The sequence below is a fragment of the Corvus hawaiiensis genome, chromosome 2 (assembly GCF_020740725.1).
Source record: "Corvus hawaiiensis isolate bCorHaw1 chromosome 2, bCorHaw1.pri.cur, whole genome shotgun sequence".
Taxonomy (NCBI): domain Eukaryota; kingdom Metazoa; phylum Chordata; class Aves; order Passeriformes; family Corvidae; genus Corvus; species Corvus hawaiiensis.
The window spans coordinates 81,568,350-81,589,405 of NC_063214.1; the positions used below are offsets into that span (position 1 = coordinate 81,568,350).

The following is a 21,056-nucleotide window of genomic DNA, read 5'->3' on the forward strand; positions in this document are numbered from 1 at the left end:
CACTCCCCTTCTAAAGGATACCACAATGTCGCAAGTTAGAATACTTAAATAATGACCTATACATAACCACAGATATACTCTGGAAGAATTAGGACAGGATAACTGTCTGTTTTGATTATTTCTTCCATATTTTTACTCCATGCCTTTTGAAATCACATGGGAAATACAGTATTTCAAGACTTTTAAACAAACATCTCCACGTTTCCCTATACGAATTCCAGTAGATATATGTATGTATCCAGTTTATGCATAAATCAGATAAGCATATTTTCCATTAGAAAACATTTTTTTTCCCCAGTAAATTTCATCTCAGTGCTTCAATAATATACATGCTAGGAAATATTCTCAAAATATTTTTATTTGTTTTTCATTTATTCTTCTCAGTAGTGCATCCTTATAATTACTTCATAGAAATTCTCAACACTGACATACAGCAAAGCAATTCAAATGATGATCTTTCAATATAACTACTCTTAGAGCTATGATTTGACAAGCAACATATCTGAGAAAAGAGAATGTTAGATTTGAAAGTACTGGATCTGGACCTATCAAAAAAAACTTACCATGTGTGGCAACTGATGGACTTGGTTTAGGTTCTTGAAGACGCTCTACAGGAGTGTTCACTAAAATAGCATAATAGTAAAAAAAACAATGGAATTGTATTATAGTAAACAGTAACAAATACAGATTCTTAGATGTAGCAATATTTAATCATATTTATAAAATAGGGGTTTTTTTACATTAATGGGGAAAAAATAAACAAAATATTTACAAAGTAAAAACTGTTCCTTCAACACATAAAAGTACATCTCTATATATGCTTAACCATTTTAACACTTCTAGAATCAGGAAAAGAAACTACTAATTAAATCATCACTGAACTAGAATGGGATCATCTCTTTGGTCATGAGTGCATGCTGTCTTTGTGTCACAGAGAAGTCTTGGCCCAAAGCTACTTAGCCAAGACCAGCTTGACTGAGGCTTGTAATCCCCAGAGAGGATCTGCAGCATCCACACTTGACATCAATGAGTGCAAACCCTCATACGTCTGTAGACCACATACAGGGTGTTGCCTTGGAGTGAATTAGCACTTCAATCCTACATTCCTCAGATCAGCTTGGGGTTAGGAGCAAATTTGCCTGTGTGCCATGGACTTTTACTTGTCTGTGCTTCTGTGTGAATGAGTATGACCAGCTACAGTTAAAAAGCCACATGGCCACGCTCTTACTATGCCTTCCTCAAACTAAACCTACTCCCTGCTGTTTGAATCAGTCCAAGCCAGTCCCTTGTTAGTACAGCAAAATGGTTTCCAAACAGGGATCAGAATGAATTCACCTGTCATCACCTGTTGCAATAAACTCACTTCAAGTCACTGCAACTGCAGCATTAACTATATGGGTGTTTGTGGTGCAGGATAACATCCTAAAACACTATTATCAGGTTTAGCTATTTGTAATAGACTTCAGATGTTAAAGCATTGCACAGACAAAAAATATCAGAGTTCTAACATTCTTTGAACATCTGTGTCTTAACTGACAAGTTAATCAGTTTTGTCTACTCTTTCAGTATTTTCCCTTTTGTGAGTTCTGCAGCCTAAGGACAGCTAAGCATGAAAAAAAAAAATTAAAATTACACTTCATAAAGCAAATCCAGAAGTTTTTTATGTAATACAAAATAGAGTTTTCTATTTCACATCTCTTCACTACTCAAGCAATCAACTTTGTATATTAGAAGTCTCTACAGCTACAAAACATGATCTTTGTAAATCGTGGCATGGAAACAGGTAGGTACCCTGTGAAAAACAAATACATTTCCAGTACTGATTTTATTTCAGTATTTTGTTAGTCAAGTTCATGTCTATATTTGTTTCAGCCAGGCTGCAGAAATCAGAAACTAAGTCTGTTTTTTCTTACAGTTTGTACTCACCATCATAAGTTTTAACACTTGGAGATGGTTTTGTGGACAATTCTTTTATCTAAAGGAGAAAACACAGATACATTAATAGATATAAATGTAAAGGATCAATATCTAGAATGAACATTTAGCATAAAATACCTAGTTTCAGTACCATTCCATAACAGAAATTATTGGTTATGATTTGGAGAGAAAAATACTACTTCTGTGCTCAATGTATATTTTGTTCATGCTTAATGAATGCTTTTTGTCTTAATGTGAACTCATGCTTTGTATATCCTGCTATTACAAGATAAAAAGTAAAATGAGAACAGACTTATGGGCCACTTAGCACTTCAGAGTTTCAATACTTTCTTCCTCAGCAATTCATGTTCCATTTTGCAAGCCTAGCTTCCACTCTGGGGAAACACTGGAGTGTTTAATTACACATTGATTTTAAATGCATGAACAGTTCTCCTTTCTGCTTTATTGTTTTGTGTATTTGACACCCCAGTACAAGCACTGAACTGACAGAGTAAAGGAAACACGCTGGCTGTAATGTGATCTAAAGAAAACAGGAAACTTGTGAATCCTATATCATTAAAACAATATTCTGCACTCCAGTTCCCCAAAGAGAAGAACACAATTCATGCAAACACACAGTCAGTGTCACGTGGAGTTGGCACAAGATTTTGGACTCTGATCCTCTTTTATTTATCAGTTTGGTTATAGCCAGTAGTGCTCCTATTTATTGTCCATTAAGTTTGTATTCTGCAAAAGTGTTTGCTATTTCTCAAACCCTTCTATTTTCCAGGAACTGAGAATGTAGATCTGCACAACTGTATTTCACAAATACCAAATTTGGATCCCTCTGAACCTATTATACATCTGTGGTCATATTTTTATCTTTCAAAGGTCACTTTATTGAAGGAAATTCATCTATGATTAAGTCGTCCATTTCTCCAGCTATCAAATTTGTTAAGGTGGAGATGTAAAAGCTATCATTTATCTTTCCATTCTTTAAGCATTCAAGTATAGGTTTAACATTGATCTCAAGCAAAATGTGTAAAATCAGGTGTTGATTACAAAGAATGCTTAAAGAACTCCATCTAATAAAGGAATAGGCCACATAATCGTGCCATAGTCTAAACTCCAGACTATTCAGATCTTCACCCACCAATCACCTCAAAAAATCTACAGTTATGTTTCAACAAAACCTTATTTTAGGCAAAAACAATTCATTCCCAAACATAGAATCATAGACTGTCTCAGGCTGGATGAGACCTACAAGGATCAAGTCCAATTCCCTGCTCCTCACAGGACTACCTAAAACTTAAACCTAAGAACATCATCCAGGCATTCCAAGAACTCTGACAGGCTTAGTGCCGTGATCACGTCCCTGGGGAGCCTGTTCCAGTGCCCAACCAAAGAACTCTTTCCTAATGTCCAGTCTGAACCTCTCCTGCTTCATCCCATTTCCTCATGTCCTATCTCTGGTCACCAAAGAAATCAGTACCTCCTCCTCCACTGCCTCCCTTGAGGCTGCGATAAGATCACCTCTCAACCTTGTCTTCTCCAAGCTGACCAAGCCAAGTAACAACAGCTGCTCCTCCTAAGCTGCCCTCAAGACCTTTGATCATCTTGTTTGCACTCCTCTGGATGCACTGAAATAGTCTAGTGCCCTTTTTATACTAAGGCACCCAAAACTGCACACAGGACTCGAGGTGAGGCCGCAGCAGCACAGAGCAGAGTGGGACAATCACATCCCTCAACCAGCTGGAGATGCTGTGCCTGATGCCCCCCAGGACACTCTCAGGTTGGCTCTCCTGGCTGCCAGGGCACTGCTGATTCATATTCAACTTGACACCACGTCAAACCCCCACATCTCTTTCTGCAGGACTTCTCTCCAGCCTCTTGTTCCCCAGTTTGTGGGTATAACCAGGATTACCCCATCCCAGGTGGAGAATCTGGCACTTGGTGTTGTTATATTTCACATGGTAATATTTTAAATAATTATTTTCACAGTAATGAATATGATACTTCATTTCTAGTGTGAGAAGTAATGTATTTTCAGATTTCAAACACTAGATCTCATTATGATTATTTAGTGGCAGATTAAATCCTTTTCACTATAAAAATTTTTTGGTTTATTAAGCCTGTCTTTCTCAAATGTGTTTTAATTCCTGGTTTACATTCCTGTGTCTCTTTTCCAGATCTACTCTTATTTTTCAACATGATTTCCAAAGGGTAACCAAAACACTCCAGCAATACTACTACAAACTGTGAATATTAAACATGCAATCAGAGATACATCAACACCAAATGCCAGCGTAGTGTTTCTCTGTGTCCTGTGCTCTCTGAAACAAGAGTGTTTCACAAAACAGACCTGAGTCTTCTGATTAATAATTAGATCATTCTGCTCCTGAAGCCTCTGCTCCAATTCTTCTATCTTCCTCTTGTAAAAGATGTTATTTTTGTTCAGGTCTTCTCTCGCTGATGTTTTAATTGTCTCAATCTGTGACAGTAGCTAGAAAGCAATCAGAAGAAAAGTAATATCATATTAATACTATACAAAGTATTTTAATGCTATAAAGTTTAAAGAAGCAAGTGTCACTCTTAGATACTTTTAACTTAGACACTTTCTGTATGTATTATAAAACAGTTGTCTGGATCACTTTTTAATTACACAAGGAAGACTACCTAAATCTCAACACAAAGAAGAAGACATACAAACACATTGCTGAGATTGCCTAAAAATAAGATTGCAGGAAAAAGTGTATAAACCTATAAAAAAGTTTTAATTATAAATAGTGTCAAATAATGATTCTTTAAAGAGGTGATATGTGAATTTGTATAATAAACCTAGTATATTAACTCTGAATGTGGAAGAAAAGGAATATTATTTAGGTGCACCGTCCCAAAAGTAATACTTACATTACTCCTCCCTTATTCTATTCTTGCACTGTATGTGGGTGTATCTTTAACTACATCCTTTTTGAGGACTGTTCCATGGTTCCTCCCCAATGTTTTCTTGCCAGAGGAGGAGAAGCATTGGTCAGACCACTATGATCTGCTCAGTTCTTACATGGTCACGCAGATGAAAGGAAAATGAAAGGAAAAGAAGCAAGAGAAACAAAGCAGGAAAGAGATTAAAAAGAAATGCAGACATAAAAAAAAATCTGAGGAATAAAGCTTTGTATAGTAAAATATATAAACTGATGCAAAATAAAATGCCATGGTGTTTTTCCTGGAAAAGCTGCGCAGATTCTGGATTAGAAAGCTACAACAGAAAAAGCAATAGAGAAGTGATAGAGAGGAGAAAAAGAAGACTGAGACATATGCTATAGGTCCATGGTAGCAGCAGGTACAGGGTGGATGAAAGCTACATGTTGGCAAGTCATACCTCAACTATTCAGCCTACCCATGTAACACGGAAAATACTGTGTAATACAGTGGTCACAGAATCAGCTGTAAACTCTTCAAAATACAGATACAGTTTCAGTTTTCTGTCAGATTCTGAAATGATAAATTCAGTTTCAACCCTGGCCTTAACTGAAACACCAAGATCCTACCGTGAAACACCGAGATGATAAATACAGCTAAGAGGACACACTCTTACAAACTCTTGATATCTAGCAGATGTACTAGAGCATATCAAGAACTACTGAGAGGGCAATAAAATAAGAAAAACGTCTCCTTTAGGCGTAAGCAGTTTGCTGTGCCACTTACCACAGACTTTTCTGTCTCATGGTCATGACGGAGGGCTTGTACTAAAGATGTCCACTTTTTTTCCTGCATAGAGGAAATCCATGTTAATTCTTGTTAACAACACACTTAGTTCGATATATGCAGCTTTATTTTTCTAATAAAGCATAAATACCACAAAGATGACAGATTATATGAAATTTGAGTAACGCAGTACTTAATGCCCAGAACAGTTATCAGCATGATTTATATATCTGAGTGTGGTTTTCCTACCAATCACTCTAGAAACTGTATTTGCTCTTTGATTTGTATATGCAGTCACAGTGAGTGAGAAATACACAAGCATTTTGATGTATTGACATGCATTAATCTGTGTATTAACAAAAAGAGTAGTAAGAACAGGGGGTTTTCCCTCTAAATAATGTAATTTTGAGCACTCATTAGCAATGTATTTTGCGTAATAATGACAAAACCCCAATATTAACATATGAGTTTTAGAGCGAAGCCGATTTTCTTTGATGAAATAAAAAACCCATAAAGCAAAACTAAGTTTTGCACATCTTTGAGCAGAAGTGACCAAACTTCTGTATAATACCAGCAATAAACAAAGACCTCCACATCCCAAAAACCATGAAAAAAAAAAAAGACACAGGTTGGCAAATCCTGTCAGAAGGTTTCCTAATTTTCATCTTGGGAAATGGAATATTCCAGTTTTTCAGTAAGAGGCCTCACAGATCAGTAGACATAAATGCTTTAATTATTAGAGACTTCTGGAATTGAATTGCCTCCATATTTGGCAAAGATAGATATATTTAATCATAATACAAGAAAATCAATAAATAACAATTACTTCATTTATAAAGGACAAAGAAAATAAATCCTTGCTTGCCATTATATGGATAGGATTAAATAGTATTAAATTTTTAAAAACAGCTATTTTTGGCATTGAGAAGAATGAAAATTTTACTTATGGATTTCATATCCAACTCAGAGATGAACAAAAATAAAAAGAACACAAGTAATCTGTCAAAAGCAATACATTAAGTTACAGTGTTACCTGTTTGTCCAGAAATCTAACCACATTTGGATGATCCTGAAGATGCTGAGGTTTCTCCTCTGTAAATTCATGGCTGTCTTTCAGTGTTCCTAAATTGGATTTTTGTTGCGTATTGGACTTTTGTAATTCTAACAATTGCTAATAGAAGGGAGGAGGAATACAAAATTTTCTTTAAACACAGTTATGCAGAGATTGCATCAGGTACTTCTCCCATTTCTCATGAGTTCAGCATTTATCAAATTTCACATAATTAATAGTATCTACATCGAACATAAATATGACTTGTAAAAGTACACAGGACCTAGCAGCTACAAAATATAAGCTACTCTGGTAATGCCATGCAGATTTGTTCTCAGCCATAGTTTTATGGTTCCCTTCCTAGTGAGCATTTCCAAAGCATGTATTGAAAACACACAAATTCTGTCAGGACTATAATGCAGAGGTTAGCTTCCTCCATGACACTTATGAGAATATTAACATAAGGATACCTAACATGCAGCAACCACAACAATATCTACTAATCCATAAACAGGCATTCAAAGGCTGAGGAGTAAAGAAAAACTGACACAGTTGCTGAAGGGATCAATCATTCTTCTAAAACAATCCTTTAAATTACAAAAAGCACAAACCTGAAATTATGTTAATAAAATACCAGTACACAAAGATATAGCTGTGGCTACCATTCAATCATTATTTTTAGAGTTCTGTAGGAAGACCTTTACAATGACTATATCACATTTCAAATACGTGAAGCTCACTGCCATCTACTGTAAGGGATTCATGCCTTAAAATGTTAGAAAATTTAAATTGCTTACGCTTTCTAAGGTTGAATTTCTTGAATATAACTCTTTAAGCTCTTTCATAAACATCTCTTTCACTTTTTCTATTTGATCAGCCAATTTCTCTCTTTCCTCATCTTTCCATTTATGAAATGATTGTAGGATTTCTTCTTCTTTTGATTTTTGCTGTTCACATTCCTGAAATTGTTAAAAAAACATTATTTGTTATTTTTCCTCACATTCAATACAAACACAAGCTCCCAAACTACATGTGGAATGCAGTCGCTTTCAATATTTGGGAAATATTGTGACATCAAAAAACATAAAAACCACCAGTTTTTCCAAGAATTTGAGGGTAGCAAACTATACATTTTGCTAGCAAAACAAGTATGCTTCAAAAAGTTTTGGCAGTTCATTATTTTTCACCGAATAAAACACAAATGACCTTACCTGGTCATATCAAAGATCCACTTAGTTCAGCATCCTGTTTCTCACAAAGGCATTAAGTGTGTAAGTAAGAAGATTAATATTGGGGCAAGCAAACGTGCATGTTCTCCTTCAGTCTCCAAGTTGCCAACTGTTTTCAGAGGACTTCTTCAGCCTGATAGTTCTGTGAACTTCAGCCTGAAGTTCTGTGACCTTCATTAACTGCATAACTTTCACTACATTTCTCTTCATACACTTTGCAGTCATCCCCTGTGGCTGCATCACCTTTTGCAAACGAGCTCCACAAGCTGCATGAAGAGCCAAGTACTTTTCTTGTTGTTGTTTGAATCTAGTTCCTGCTAGGTACATTTGAAGGATTCTGAGCCCTGAACTGGAGCACAGAGGGAATTGTTCATCGCTACTCTGTGTAATTCATGACTTCACAGGTATCTCACCCTCTATCTTCGTCAACCTGTTGTTTCTTTTTCAGACTGTCAACTCTCAGCATACTCAGTCATTCTAAATACTGACTGATCATCTTTGTAGCCTATCTCCATAACTTTTATATTTCTGTCCTATCCTTTTTGAGATGAAGGTACGAGACTCATACACTGTATTTAGGCTGTGGCTTGCACAGGGATTTTTCAGAATAAGTGGTAATATTTGATTTTCTTTGCTAGCTGCTACTAATATTTCCATAGGACTATGTATCACAAGCTTAGATCTTGCCCTTCAGTAATAGCACTCAGCTCAGAACCCAATTAGAACCATTTTATCCCCATATACATTTACCCCACTTTATCTGTTAGATTGCTTCAACCATTCCATTACATAGTGATGCATTTTTATATAGATCTCAAATAGTTTAAAGTTCTGCATTACACTGCCCAGGACATACATATTTTTTTAGGAAACACATCTTGCATCACAGCATTCACTCTGAATTTGTTCCCTAACTATAACATGCAATCACTGTACAACTAGGAAGCATAGGATCATCTGTATCCTTTCATCATGAAGGAGCAGAAGGGACCAGTAATAGGAAGCATGGGAGTTTATATACAAATTCCCTTCAGTAGTAGTTCTCCTAAAAAAACCCCAACATGGGAAAGATCTTCTGTTGTTTCAATCAAAAGACGGTAACATTATGACACCCGAATTGACAGTGGATGTCAGTAATGGCAGACAAAGTGTATCCAGTCACACTTCACATTTCTATCTTCCCTGACATTGCAGAAAAAAGAGAAGTTTTGAAAGCTTCCTGTTGTGTAAGACTGCAGACTGTAGCTTCAGGACATTTCAGGTAGTCCCCCTTGCAGTTAGGAGTCTCAGCTAAGACAAGTGACTTCAAAAGAGGCCCCCAAGGCACCAAAAAATCTACACTGCACTCTTATGAATACTCCAAGTTCCATCTCATAAACAATGCTTCAGGGGCAGGAGGAATATGTTATAGATGTACTTCTCAAAAGCTATGCACAGAATGAATGAGTAGAATACCTTCCACATGTCCACATAGGGCCAAGGCCCATTATTCTGACAGTACCTGCACTCCTAAGTGAAACTCAACCAGCTTTTGATTTGGTCATTCAGTACTTTTGAAAATGGAAGCTGAACAGTTCCAAGAAAGGGGGAACAAGAGGACTGAAAAAGAGAAGTCTGAAGCTGAGTTCAGGGAAAGAAACACTCCATGTTTTACAGAGGATCAGGGTTTCCTCTGAAAACAAGGAAGAAAATCACCATCAATCATTGAATATCAGCTTGGAAGGGATTATCCTCCAGGTATCCTTGTCTAGCTGAATCTTGAAAGTGTTCAAAGTAGGGAAATCCAGCACTTCTCTGGGTTGAGTGAACACAGTTCAAAGCGCTAATTCTTTTGAGACGTTCACATTACTTAGTACATATTACCTTAGACAACCTGGCCAAATTAGCCTGTTGTTCAAACTCTAACTGGGACTTGGTGAGCTGCAACTGCTCCTTCAGGTTTTCAATCTCATCCTGCAATTTTTCTATCTTTCCTTTCCTCTTCTGTTCTGTTTGAAAGAAACACAGATTTTAAAAAGGTTTGTTGCAATTTCTGGAACTGTGATACTTACTGCAAATACATTTCTAGTGTTTCAGTAACATCTTCATGAAGTGTGACTTTCTTAGACCCCTTTCCCTCCCACTACCATGACTCTCCATAGATGCTTTTAAATACATATATTCTCTGGACTGCTAACTTATCCTCAAATACTTGTACTACTGACATGTGAAACAGTTATGAAATATTTACATGAAAAAGTGTTCTATAATCTAATTTCAAAGGAATCTAAGCCAACACAGGGTCATAAAAAGAATGTATGAAGGACAAAGTGAATCTCACTTATTCAATTCTTTTAGGTTACATTTATTCTAAATAACTTTTGTAAGGAGTCCACTTGGAATACAACAAATTATTTATGTGAAAAGAATTGGGAGAATATCAAACAAAAAATGTTAAAATATGCACAAGTCACAACAATCTTCAGTTGTGAAACATTTCATCAATTTACCAAGTATTTACTGGCCCATCATCTGGGAATTTGAGCACAATGCAGAATATTATTCCAGAAATAACTGCATGGGGTATTTCCCCTACAGAGCCATTTCAGGCTAATCCTTTTCTACAACAACTACTTCAACTGATTCTGCAGCATCTTCCACTGTCATTTTTATCAAGTGTAAGGTGCCCAAGAGCTTCTTTCTTCTTCCAGTATATTCACACTTCCTCAGGTGCTTACTCAGACCCCTTTCACTCTTGCTGCTGTTTTATTCAGCTGACAAGCTACAGTTCAGACCTCATTAGATCCTTCCCACTTTTTCTCCTCTCAAATGATCCTTTTTTCCTAACTTGTTTGTAATCACTGTTACTTGTCAATACTTGTTAGTCCTTAGCGATAAGTATGCAGCCTAGCAGGAAGGAAAGAATTTAGATATGAATGTAAGAAACTTTGAGAACATTGTTTTTCAAACTAAACATCTTCCAGTGAAGAGAGAAAAAGTATGCAAGTTAGTGGTAAAGCAACCTTGAGTATCATAGATAGATGAAGTTAGACTGTTCTTAACAGTTTCTTGCTACATTTTACAGTCAGTTTAGTTCAGGAGAGCCAATTCAAACTGATTTCAGGCAGGGTGGATTATTTATGTTTTAAAAATTCATATACATCTACAAATTTTATTTTCCTTAGTGCAACTTGTTCATTTTACCCACGCCTTTAGAACATACATGCCTAAAGAGAAATTGTGCTCTGAACTGTGCAACTGGCTGAAGTATTCAATGGAAATGCTAGTTCGAAAAGGTGCTGCAAATATGGCACACAGGTTTTTGTTAACTATTTTCCAGAGACTGAAACATATGTTGCCCAATACATTTAATCAGTCAGTGGCACTTGCATTCACACAAACTGGTATCTGCCACCTAAAAATGGAAAGTAAAAAATATTCTTCCAAGTTACACAAAATCATGGACTGCACATCCTCACTATATTTACACTTTTCTAAACTACCTCTCTTAATTTTTTTGATAACATTAAAGCACATACCGATCTCAGACTCTCCTGGATGACGCCTTTGAATGTGACTTTGTAAAAAGGAATACGTCATAAAAGCCTTTTCACAAAACGGACACTAGAAAAAAAAAAAGCTAGTTAAAAACAGATTAGTAACATCTTTTTGGCATATAAAGTTAAGGTTTTTAACAGGTTATTACATTTTGCTCATATGTCAAAAGAAGGTAACTTTAATAAATTCCATCTCACAAGAATAAGGACTAAAATTCACATGGTACCCAATTTCTGTAAAGTTATCAGTACATTTGTGCTATCTAAAGTTTCACAGTGATGGTCATGAGCAAGAATCTGATTGTGCTAGGCACTGTACAAACTGAACAAAAAAGACTCTGGCCAAGCAAGTTCAAACTCAGATATAAACCACAGACAAGGACTCATATATGTAGGTAGAGAACTATAAGGGAAAGGTATGACAACCCTCTTCAGCAAAATATACAGACTCCAGCCAACTAGCAGCTCAGGTGTTCTTAAAATTCATTTAACACCACAAAGTAGAGCACCACACAGCTGGAAAAAAACCAATAAAGATGGGTTTGAGCATATGAGTTGTAAGATGGCAATACTCAAAGGATATGTAAAATACTCAGACATTTCAACCATGGGGAGGTAACAGTACACAATTTTGTAAGAAAAGGTACATAGCTACATTAATATGCTACCTAGAATCCTGAAGTACAAAGTTGTTTCAATTGCTGTTTCTATAATTTACTTATTAGTTTTGAATTTAAATTTTAAGTCAAATTTGGATCCCACCCTTTTTAAAATACCCTTTTGTTCACCTTCAAAGTACATTCTACTAATGTTCAGAATATATTAAAAATAGACGGGTAGTACAAGGACAGAAGCTACATCTACAAACTCTGTAACATACTTCAAGACTACGCATGAGGGCCCCTCACCACTTTAGGGTCATTCATTACCTCTGTTGATGCCTTTTCCTGGTCTTAAAATCAAGAATCAAACACGTTTAGAAGGGAAAAAGGGGTTTTACCTCGGTATTTATTTTAAGGATCCTTAGGTGCACACGTCCAGGTGGAATGCGCTGAAATGCACACCGCAATGCACACCCACAAAAGATCTGGTGTATCATTATAGGTTTTACTAATTAGCATATCTATCAAAGATTCCCCAGTGAGAGGCTCGAGTGAGCCCCCCTCCCCGAGGAATCTCCCCCTGGATGGTCCTATCTCAGTTTACAAAATGTGTTCTGGAGAGGACCTTGGTGTCTGGGGCTTTCTGATTCCTAACTACAAGGCTTCTAAGATGTTAATCTCCTAGCTTAACAAAATAAGTCTAAGAATGTAGGCTAAAAAACGCTAAGAATACAAAAAGCTACAGAAGGTATATAAAAGGGGTATAAAAAAAAAAGCAAAAAATCATCATGGCATCACTATCTCTACTTTTTTTCAAATCAAGACATTTTAACAAACCACAGGCATTCAAATAAGTCGTTTTTCCTTATCGGTGTGATATGACTGTAAGAAACCAAGTTAACAGATTCAAGATCTTGTCCCCATAATCAATGCCAGAAGGAGGATCTGGGAAACTACAGGCCTGCCAGCCTGACCTCAGTGCCTGGCAATGCTCTGGAACAGATCATTTTCAGTGTGATCACATACAGGACAACCAAGGGATCAGACCTAGCTAGCATGGGTTTAGGAAAGGCAGGTCCTGCCTGACCAACGTGATCTTTTTATGACCAGGTGACCTGCCTAGTGGATGAGGGAAAGGCTGTGGATATTGTCTGCCTGGACTTCGGCAAAGTCTTAAACACATCTACCATGGCATTCTCCTGGAAGAGCTGGCAGCCCGTGGCTTGGAGATGTGCACTCTTTGCTGGGTTAAGAACTGGCTGGATGGACGGACCCAGAGATTGTGGTGGTGTTGTATCCAGATGGCATCTGGTCACTAGCTGTGCTCCCAGGGATCAGTGTTGGGGACAGCCCAGTTCAATGTTTATTGATGATTTGGATGAGGGGATTGAGTGCACCCTCAGTAAATTTGCAGACAACACCAACTGAATGGCAGTGTTGATCTTACAGAGGGCAGGAAAGCTCTGCAGAGGGATCTGGATAGCATGGATCAACAGACAGAGGCCAATTTTATGAGGTAAAACAAGACCAAGCACCAGGTCCTTCACTTCAGCCACAACAATCCCCTGCAGTACTACAGGCTTGGCGCAGTGTCTGTAAAGCCGCTCAGTGGTAAAGGACCAGGGAGTGTTGGTCAACAGCTGCTGAACACGAGCCAGTGTGTACCCAGGTGGCCAAGAAGGCTAGTGTCATCCTGGCTTGTATCAGCAGTACTGTGGCCAGCAGGACCAGGGCAGTGATTGTCCCTTCTATACTCAGCATTGGTGAGGCCACACCTCAAATCCTGTGTCCAGTTCTGGGCCACTCACTACAAGAATGACATTGAGGTGCTGGAGTGTGTCCAGAGCAGGGCAACAGAGCTGGTGAAGGGTCTTAAGGGTAAGACCTATGAGGAGCAGCTGAGGGAGCTGGGGGTGTTTAGCCTGCAGAAAAGGAGGCTCAGGGGAGACCTTATCACTCTACAACCACCTGAAAGGAAGTTGTAATAACACAGGGGTCAGCCTCTTCTCTTCTTCTTGTTGACAGGACAAGAGGACTTAGCCTCAGGCTGTGCCAGGGAAGGTTCAGGTTGGACATCAGAAGGAAATTCTTCATTAAAAGGGTGGTTAAACATTGGAATGGACTGCTGAGGGAGGTGCTGGAGTCACCATCCCTGGAGGTGTTCAAGAAATGAGTGAACACTGCACTTAGTGCCATGATCTAGTTGACAAGGTGATGATCAGTCGAAGGTTGGACTTGATGATCTCAGAGGTCTTTACCAAACTAAATGATTCTGTGATTATATGAAATTCCCAGATTTCATATTATATTTAAAATGCTGCCACTGGTAGTTGGGTAACCTATAAAACACACCTTTCAGCAAACACTAAAAAACCATGAATAATTAAGACAAATTTTGTTGAACAAATGCAAGACCTAATAAAAAACCAAAATAAAGTGATATAGTACGGCAGCAAAGCATTACTGCCAACCAAGAGGGAGCTTACAGTGTAACAGATTGCACACGATTTACAGAATTAAATTGGCTGTGAAATAATGTTATCCATTCAAGCACAAACTTTATGTCAGTTTGACTTGCTGGTAGTGAAAGCAAACTCTTACTGCAGGAGACAGGATTAACATAGGGAATATTTAGGTTTTGAATTATGCAACACTTCTTGCAACTACTTTTCACAGTGTTAACCACAACATCACTTTATTCCTACATTGTACATAAGAATGTAAGATTTCTGAACAAAATATCAAAAAAGTGAAAAATATTATTTAAAATTAAATTTGTATTACTCACATGAAGGTAGTGACCAACAAGTCTTAAATTTATGACTTGTAGGTATCAGTACCATTTTATAGCAGCATTTCATGGTTAAACTTATATTGATGATGGATTAAAGGCATCACATCTGAATTCTTAAACAAATTTACATTAACTATAAAGTGTACCTCCACTAAAAGAGGCAAGTAACAGGCATATTTGCAAAACATCCAGGACTTTGAGGGGATGGAATCCGAACTACCCTCTCAGGAACACCAGTAAAACCCCTATTGTCTGTCAACCTAGATCAGGCAATATCATGGTACAGATAAGTATCACACAGCTACTGTTTACTGATCACACTGCTACCCTGCATTTACAAACACTAGGAAGAGTTCAGTTTATCTCTGGCATTCACACTCCTGAAAACACTGTAGGAACTTCAGGTATTGTTGAACATCATTCCCTGAACTCATTTTTCTCATGTGAACTTAAATAACTTCTAGAGAAAAGAAATTACTAACAGAGAAGAAAGAAAGGGGGAAGGTCAGAAGTTTACTTTATATGATATCAAATTACAAATGGGAAATAGATTTCCATGTCTGTTTTACTGCAAATGCCATTGAACAGATTAGTAATGAGACAAGTTCACTACCGTGTTTTTCAGCTTCCACAGAGACAGTAGCACACTACAAATATTTCCATAAGACTTGATAATATTTGGAAATCACAGTATGAGAATTATTTAAATTTACACATAAAATGACACATGCAATCAGTTTTCTTTTGCAACACAGGACAGACAAACTGCTTTGTAAGTTGTATAAAGGTTTTTTAAAATAATACCATTTCAGCAGCTTGTCCTTGAGACTAATACTTGAATGCATGAACCTTGCCATATGTACAGTTCTACTCCCGGGGCATAAGGTACCTTTTCCCTTACATAAACCCTTGAGCCAACTTAGTTGATGTCTTAAATATTGGAACTTTGCCTGTAACTTTAAACATACAGAGACAATCTGAAATCATGTCAAGTCTGTGTCCAGTGTACTCTTTAGATTTCAGATTACATTTGAAGATGAAAGTTGCATTCCTGAAACCTGTTGGAAAATGCTGAAGCTGAAAAATACTTAAACTACCACACCACTGTAGTGAGACAAAAAACCCTCCCAATAAAAACAGTGCCGTGACACTGTCAGTCAGAACAGCTACGTAGTAAGGCTCCTAAGGAAGACCCTTCAGGAACAGATTGTTGTGGAATCAGAGCTGAGCTAACTCACTGAAGCTCTTTACCATCTTGCCTGAGTCACCTCTGAGTCACACACACCAGTAGAAACTTTACGCCTGAAGAACATCAGTGCAGGTCAGTGACTACTTGCAGACAGTACATTACTGCTCAGCATCAGTTCTGATGTATTTGCCCTGTGTGTTTTCTGACCACGCAGTTGACAAGACAGAGAGCAACACAAAGTAGTAATATATTTATCACAGGTTTTGTATGTGTGTGTATCTGACATTTCAGATACATCTAAAGCAAATCCAAAAGTAAAGACCACTTGTTTGTAACAAGAGGATTCGTTAAAGATGATGTAGCACTCTCCCAAGAGTCTCTGAAACAGACGGAAAACAAGTGGAAGCAAGGCACTTCCCTTTGCAAGGTCACTGGTCCTTGCAGTTCCAGCCTTTCACCCACCAAGCGACTGTACCCCAGCAGAGTGGGGCTGCTCTGCCACCCATCCCAGCAGGCTCAGAGCTGGCAAGGTGTGGGTGACTGGGCCACCAGGCCCTCTCCTCTCACCTGGTGGTAGTTGGCTCGTGCCTCCAGCATCATCTGCTGGGTGCTGATCATCTTCTTCCTCCGCCGGCACTCCTCCTTGAGCCCCTGGATTTCCTGCATGCGCTGGGCCAGCTCCTTGCCCAGCTGGTCGCGCTGCGCCTGTGTCTCTCGCAGGGCCTCCTCCAGGCTGCCGAGCTGGGCGCTGAGGTACTCCTGGGAGTGCAGCAGGTACTCGGTGGAGAGCTGCGCCAGGCGCAGCAGCTTCAGCAGCAGCGGGTCCGCGGGGCCCTGGCAGTGCGGGCAGCACTCTCGTTCGGCGCTGCAGAAGGTGACATGCTCCAGGTGCGCCTGCAGGGCCGCCACGTCCCCCTCCCGCGACACCCGCTCCACGTCCACGGTGCTCAGACGCCGCCAGTCCGGGTTCTCGTGCCGCGCGCGGAACTGGAAAGCGGGAAACGCCGCCGGCCCTGCGCCGGGCCCGGCCGCCGGCGGGTGGTAGGTGCGCTGGGAGAAGGGCTGCGGGAGAGAGACACGGCTCAGCCCGGGCCGGCGCTCCCCGCCCCGCCGCCCGCCCGTCCGCCCGCCCGTCCGTCACGGCGCTCACCATGTCCGGGCTCCGTCCCTGCGGCTTCGCTCGGCGCCGGCGTCCTTCGCGTCGCTATAGCAGCCCCGGCCTGCGAGGGGGAGGCGGCAGTGACGCCGCGCTGTGCCACCTCCCTCCCGCCCGCCCCGCCCCGCCCCGCCGCTCCCCGCCCCACGGCCCTTCGGCTCCGTGCTCGGCATAAATCCCGTCCCCTTCTCCCTCCCGGCATCCTCCTCCCACGACGCCTCCGCAGTCCCCGGGCAGCGCCGCGTTAAGGAGCCCTCTCCCGCCGGTCCCGGTGTTCCCCCTGCCCCGCGCACCGTACGCAGCGTATCCTTTACCATCTCCACACGCTACTCGCATCAACAAACATCTCGGCTCCGCTCTTATGTATATGCACCCTTAACACAGCTACACAGCGTATGCTTTCTCTCTCCACGTTCCCTTCATTTCTGTGAAGTCTGTACATGGCACCCTCCTCGCACGTTCACTGCATCAACGTGCCTCCCCACCCTGTGTCTCCTCCGTGCTGCTCCTGACTCAAACCTTTCACACACCACCATGACTTACACTCCTCTACCCCTGTGCTGTCCTATGCTCTTCTCCAGCCTCGCCTACTCATCTTTCTCCCAGATGTGATGGCACCTGTCACCTCCCCACCATCAGCATACATACATATGTCGTTTCTCTGTACATCTGCTTCACGCTGCTGCACCCTCATGTCCCTCAGCTGGTAGCTCTGTGCAATCTCTCCAGTGCAACTCCATACCCCTCCCACACACCAGCCTCCTGTTGGGTGCTTTTGAATACCTTCCTCACCTTAACACAGTCACAGACTTTGCATTCTTCTTCCACATGCTCTCCTCACTCATCAAATCAACATACCTCTGCCTGCTAGCACCACACACCAGACCTGCTCTTGCAACCACACAACCCTACAACCTTGCCACATCTCTCATTCCTGTCTCATTCTACTGATCCCAAACACTTCAGCCTCATGAAGCACCTCATGGCTTGTGTACATCACCTACTTCACCATCCAGGCCCAAATACTTTCTTCAAGGCAATCCAACTGCCTATATCCCTGCCCCACCACAATTCCCAGTACTCCCCAGTTTGGTGTTTCCATTGCTCCTGCTCAGTTGCTTCAAACACTGTTTCTAAGCAGGAGCATCTTTCTCCTCCATCATACAAAATTACCCTATTTCCTCACTCATCCTTACCACTCTTCTCCAGAAACTTGCTCTTCCTGTTACCATTTCTTAGTATTTCAAGTCCCCTATGCTACATCTGCCTTACTGCCATGTATACCTCCGTTTATACCATTACTGCCATTTATACCTCCCTAACTTTTCAGTCTCTTCCACACATATTTCAGTTTCTCATCCTCTTGGTCATTCCTAGATACATATCTCTCCAAGAACATTCATGCAATACATATCTGACCATATACTCCATTCCATAGGTTCCTCGACATCATATATTATAGACTCACAGAGATGTTCTCAAGGGACCTCTCATGATCATTGTCCACTCCAAATTTCTGCCGGACACTAGTTCACATCACCTGTGGCATTTAATATGAACAGACAGTCCATGACCTCCCCGTACAACCTGTTGCATGTCTGTGCTCTCCTCCTGATGAAAACATTTTTCCTAATATCTCACTAAGTATCTGCTGTTACCAAGATTAAAAAATGGTTTGAATATTTTTGCAGCAATTGTTCAAGTAACTGTAGGCCACTACTAGAGTGTCCCTTTTCCTTCTCTCTACCACACTAAACAAGCCCAGCTCCCTCAACAACTTCTCACAGATCATGTACTGTAGATCCCAACCATCTTGTTAGGCCTCCTCTGTTCCCTTTCAGCTCCTCCACATAGTTCAGATCACCCCTTAATATCTCCCTTCACCTCCTAGGAATGTGTAGTGAACCTCACCTCTCATCTGCATTTTTAACATTGCCCTCTCCAGTATAAACAGTAACATGTCTACCATTAAGCACAAATAGAACTACTTCCATGAAAATACCAATAATGTTGCTACATGCACCAACACAAGCATCCTTACAAATTACAAGCTTCTAGTTTTATGTAAGTTTCCATGTTGGTTGTTGCTTTTTGGACCTTGAACCTTAAGCTTACTGGTCACACTTTACTGCAATACCCAAGATTCAGTTCCATTCAGATTCTTCCATCACTTACCATGCCACTTGTTTTTAATTTAGAAAGATACTGTGTGATATTTGCAACATTGTGGTCTTCTCCTGCAAGGATGACATTTTTGCCACCGCCTTTTCCATGAACAGGGTCTCCAGCAAATTGCTACCTTCAAAGAAATCTATTTAACTTTTTTTTATATATATCGAATATAGATCTGCCTGGTTTACCACTGAGCTTTGCACTGCTCACAGTCCTGAAGTAAGAAAATATATTGCTAATCTTCTTCAGAGCTATTTCTAATATAACACAGATTCACTTCGATTTAGTGTATAAATACACTTACATTTATAAGCAGCTAGATCTTTTAAAATGCTGAAATACTGGCTACTGTCTAAAATGTTCATGCCTCAAATTCTTTAAAACACCTTGAAAAACAGGTATTTGAATATTTTTTTCTAATCAAAGGAACTGTTAATTTACACGTAACAAAATCTAACTCACAAAGATCTGAGCCTCATATGTGCTGTATCTATTTGACATAGGAGAAATTTCTTTACATAAAAAACAAGTGAGTTTTGCAAGCTACCAATATGTGTGTTAAGCAGAATGAGCCTGAAAAAGCACACATTAAATATGGGCCTTTCACTGACAGATGCATGGATTTAATTAGAAAAAAGTAACCAAACATTATTTAAAGCCAGCAAAGTAAACCAAGCCTGAGGACAGCTTATTCTCCTCAACCAACATATCTAGTCAGGAATATCCATACAAATTTGCATGCTGCTCCAACTAAACCCGCTTTAACTGAATGTGACCTTGCAGCGGTACATCATCTATACATCATACAATGGTCTTTGTTGGAAGGCACCTTAAAAACCATCTAGTTCCAACTAGCTGCCGTGGGCAGGGACACCTTCTAGTAGACCAGGTTACTCAGAGCCCCATCCAACCTGGCCTTGAACACTGCCAGGGATGGGAGGGGCACCACCAAGTTGAGAAGAGGCTCAAGCTGCCCAGGTATCTCGATGGAGATAGAAAAAGTACGGAAGGACTGAGGCGGCCCTTTTCGATCTCTTTTTCCTTTTTTTCTGCCGGATTTACTCTATTCTGGGAGTTGTGCCCATGAGGAATTCAGGGGTCATCACCCACTCGCGAGGCCCCCTCGGTCAGGGGAGGCGCCGCCTGCTCCCCCGGCCACCCCTCCCCGCCGGGGCGGGCGGCACCGGAGAAAAGCGGCGCCTCGCCGCGGCGGTGCCCGCGGGCCAGGCCCGGGCCCGGCATTCCGGGAGGCGGCCGAGCACGGCCGGGCCTGCGGGAGGCCCTGAGCCGGGCTCCATCTGCCTGCCAAAACCTCCGGCTCCGCTTCGGAGCGCGGCCGCCTGGCCGTTCCCTCCCGCCTGCCCCCGGGGAGAGGCCCCGCCGGGCGCTGCCTTCCGCCACCCTCCTGTGCCCGGGGTGGGGGGAGAAGGGGAGACTCCTGCGCTCACCTCGGGCTGCAGCTCCGCGGGGCTCGGCAGGCGCCGCCGGGCGCGGAGGGGCGGCGGGGCTGCGGCCGCTCCCGCCCCGGCCGTTAGCGGCGGTGCCGCGGCTGGCGGGCGGCTGCGCCCCGCCGGCCCCCGCTGGGCCCGTCCCGCGCCGGCCCCGCTGCCCCGAGCCCACGGGTGGCGGCTGCGGAGGGGCCGGCGGCCGGGGAGGCGAGGGCTCCCCCGCTGCTCGCCGAGTCTCGCTCCTTGAAACCTGCCCG

The 21,056-nt window shown here is 41.2% G+C and overlaps 1 protein-coding gene across 3 annotated transcripts in view; it reads right to left on the reverse strand.

Annotated features, from left to right (window-relative positions):
- Positions 1-20,834, reverse strand: part of DZIP1 (DAZ interacting zinc finger protein 1) — a 39,362-nt gene extending 18,528 nt beyond the window's left edge. Inside the window, exons 1-11 of one of the 3 annotated variants that reach the window (XM_048295788.1) lie at positions 20,800-20,834; positions 17,174-17,243; positions 16,591-17,085; positions 11,421-11,505; positions 9,766-9,890; positions 7,471-7,632; positions 6,656-6,793; positions 5,623-5,685; positions 4,280-4,420; positions 1,927-1,975; positions 564-623 (exon numbers count right to left, since the gene is read on the reverse strand). In XM_048295788.1, the coding sequence (XP_048151745.1) occupies positions 564-623; positions 1,927-1,975; positions 4,280-4,420; positions 5,623-5,685; positions 6,656-6,793; positions 7,471-7,632; positions 9,766-9,890; positions 11,421-11,505; positions 16,591-17,085; positions 17,174-17,176 (1,321 nt within the window). In that variant the 5' untranslated portion in view covers positions 17,177-17,243; positions 20,800-20,834. The remainder of the gene's footprint in view (positions 1-563; positions 624-1,926; positions 1,976-4,279; positions 4,421-5,622; positions 5,686-6,655; positions 6,794-7,470; positions 7,633-9,765; positions 9,891-11,420; positions 11,506-16,590; positions 17,086-17,173; positions 17,244-20,799) is intronic. The other 2 variants (XM_048295786.1, XM_048295789.1) reach the window with 2 other exon arrangements.
- Positions 20,835-21,056: the final 222 nt, after the last annotated feature.